General features: G+C 29.9%; 1 protein-coding gene across 1 annotated transcript in view; it reads left to right on the top strand.

Annotated features, from left to right (window-relative positions):
• The window catches only part of LOC107667835 (wiskott-Aldrich syndrome protein family member 1-like), a 35,834-nt gene that overhangs the window by 22,669 nt on the left and 10,009 nt on the right, over window positions 1-3,156 (top strand). Inside the window, exon 5 of the mRNA XM_016459555.1 lies at window positions 861-917. Within this exon, the coding sequence (XP_016315041.1) occupies window positions 861-917 (57 nt within the window). The remainder of the gene's footprint in view (window positions 1-860; window positions 918-3,156) is intronic.

Genomic DNA, 3,156 nt, shown 5'->3' with positions numbered 1-3,156 from the left:
TCTATCTATCTATCTATCTGTCTGTCTATCTATCTGTCTGTCTGTCTGTCTGTCTGTCTATCTTATCTATCTTATCTATCTATCTAATCTATATCTATCTATCTAAACTATATCTATCTATCTGTCTGTCTATCTACTATCTATCTGTCTGTCTGTCTGTCTATCTTATCTATCTATCTATCTATCTATCTATCTGTCTGTCTTTCTGTCTGTTCTATCGTTCTGTCTATCTGTCTATCTATCTATCTATCTGTCTCTATCTATCTATCTATCTGTCTGTCTTTCTGTCTGTTGTTCTATCATTCTGTCTATCTATCTATCTGTCTGTCTGTCTGTCTGTCTATCTTATCTATCTATCTATCTATCTATCTATCTGTCTGTCTGTCTGTCTGTCTATCTATCTATCTATCTATCTATCTATCTATCTATCTATCTTATCTATCTATCTGTCTGTCTGTCTGTCTGTCCGTCTGTCTATCTTATCTATCTATCTATCTGTCTATCTATCTATCCGTTCGTCCGTCCGTCCGTCCATCTAATCAATTGTAATTCCCCCAACAAACAAAATTTAATTTTTTTGGGGGGGAAAGGGTGTTTTTGCTTTTTCCTGCTTCCAATAATAATGAGTTCATACCAATAATTTTTCAGTAATTAATGGGTCGATTATATATTACTTTTCAAAAATGCTATCAATCAGCCGATACCAGTATGGCCAACGCTATATTGTGCATCTCTGTTTGGCTTTTTATTTGTTATTTCTCATGTGTGTTTTGTAGATATTTCTCTGGACTGTCCTTCATTGCGGTTCTGTTGTGTTACGCTGTGTTAAATTGTTCTTCTTTTGTCATTTTGTTTTGTAGTTGCAGGATCCCCACATGTATGATCAGGTCTATAAATATCTAGACCTTCCAGTGCAGGTATGTGAACATCAGAGACGCTTCAATCTGCCGTATGATCACTCGCTCGGCCGCTTCATTCTGACCTGCACCGGGAACCAAACAATCACCGTACGCCACGCAGGCGCTGAGACCATGCCGCTTCATCTGGAAAACCATTATTCTAGGGCATACGAAAGTTTGGGACCCCCTTGCAGAATCTGTGAAAATGTGAATAATTTTAACAAAATAAGAGAGATCCTACAAAATGCATGTTATTTTTTATTTAGTACTGTCCTGAGTAAGATATTTTACATAAAAGATGTTTACATATAGTCCACAAGACAAAAAAACAGCTGAAATGATTAAAATAACCTTAATAACTAAAAAAGGTTCAAACATTCACTGATGCTCCAGAAGGAAACACGATGCATTAAGAACTTTTGAACAGGATGAAGATGTCCAAATTTTTCTGAAATATATATATATATATTTTTTCCATTTAGTACTGCCCTTCGGAAGCAACAGAAGATGCTTGCACAATGATCTATGCTAAGCTAAGCTAAAAGTGCTACCGCCAGACCCGGAGATCGGCTGAATGGATTCGAAAACGGTAAAACTCAACTGTTTAACTCTAGGGGAGTTGGAAAATGAGCCTATTTTCAAAAATAGTGGAGTGTTCCTTTAGGAACCAAGGGTTCCCAAACTTTCGAAAGGGGTTATTTTTATAATTTCAGCTGTTTTTTATTGTGTTGTGGACTATATGTAAACATCTTTTATGTAAAATATCTTACTCAGGACAGTACTAAATAAAAATTACCATGCATTTTGTATGATCGCTCTTATTTTGTTAAAATTATTCACATTTTCACAGATTCTGCATATATAATATTATATTATAGATTTTATTAATAATTTGAATTATTTTTCCATTTAAAATTTTTCATTTAAATTTTTTAGCAATTTAGTTGTTTTTTGCCATTTTAATTTACATTTTTAGATTTTCCATTTTCATTTTAATTTTATTTAAAGTTTTAATTTAGTTGTGTTTTTTCCATTTAATTTTTCATTTTTATATTTACATTTTTGTTAATTTTGTTTTGTAATTTAGTTTAGTTTGTTTGCCGTTTTAATTTTTAGATTTTCCATTTTCATTTTCATTCCAATTGAAGTTTCAGTATTTTAGTTGTATTTTTAATTTTTAATAATTTAGTTGTGTTTTTTTATTTTCATTTTAAAGTTTAGCAATTTAATTGAAAATTTTCTATTTTCTATTTTAATTTTAGTTAAAATTGTAGTAACTTAGTTGTTTTTGCCATTTTAATATATAATTTTTATATATTTTTCACCTTAGTTAAAGTTTTTGTAATTTTGTTATATATTTGCAATTTTAATTGTTATTTTTATATTTTCCATTTTACTTTTACTTTGAGTAATTTTATTGTCGTTTTAATTGTTTTTATTTCTATATAATTTTCATAAATGTTCATTTCAGTTGTAGTTATTTTAATGCAGTTATTTTAAAATGTATTTTATTTCAAGTAACAAAATTTTTAAATTAAAATTTTTACTATAAAGACCCTGTAAATTACACAAAAAAATGCATTGATAAAAACAATATATAGATGTGTATATGCGGTCAGTGATTTTTGAATTATTGAATTGAATGTATATTAATTTAATGCACAATAATTCAGTGTCTGTAATAAATTATTCCTTATCAGATATTTATTCAAACATATCTGAAGGTTAAAATAAAACTCAGTGTTTTCCAGATGATTCATCAGAGATCTCAGCATACGTGTGCATTTGGTTTGGCTGTTTTCTTTCACAAATTCTCTTCAACAGTCTTGATTTGGTTTAAGTCAAACAGAAACACAAGCCATCCAGATTTGTTTGTTTCCTGTCTGTCTGACCTGTCCAGCTTTTCCACGTGTGTGTGTGTGGTGTTACTTCACCTTCACTCTGAATCAGACGTTCAGTATGAATCAGGACTAAGTGTGGAAATGATTCGCTTTCATACCTTTAAAAACTGAACCTCCTCAAACCTCTGAATCCGCTCACATTTCACCCCTAAAATCAACACAAAAAATTATATATATATACAGTATATAATAATTCATACATACAATAATGAAATATATTTATAACAACAATAATGCAATGAATAATAATTATATTTTCTGTTGATTTTATACATTTATTTTATCCCCAAATCTATTTATTTATTTATTGTATATACAGTATATGAATAATTTCTTAATTAAATGGGGGGGGGGGG

The sequence above is a fragment of the Sinocyclocheilus anshuiensis genome, unplaced genomic scaffold (genome assembly GCF_001515605.1).
Source record: "Sinocyclocheilus anshuiensis isolate Anshui unplaced genomic scaffold, SAMN03320099.WGS_v1.1 scaffold2417, whole genome shotgun sequence".
Taxonomy (NCBI): Eukaryota; Metazoa; Chordata; class Actinopteri; order Cypriniformes; family Cyprinidae; genus Sinocyclocheilus; species Sinocyclocheilus anshuiensis.
The sequence above is the reverse complement of the archived record's forward strand: the minus strand, read 5'-3'. Positions and strand labels throughout refer to the sequence as shown.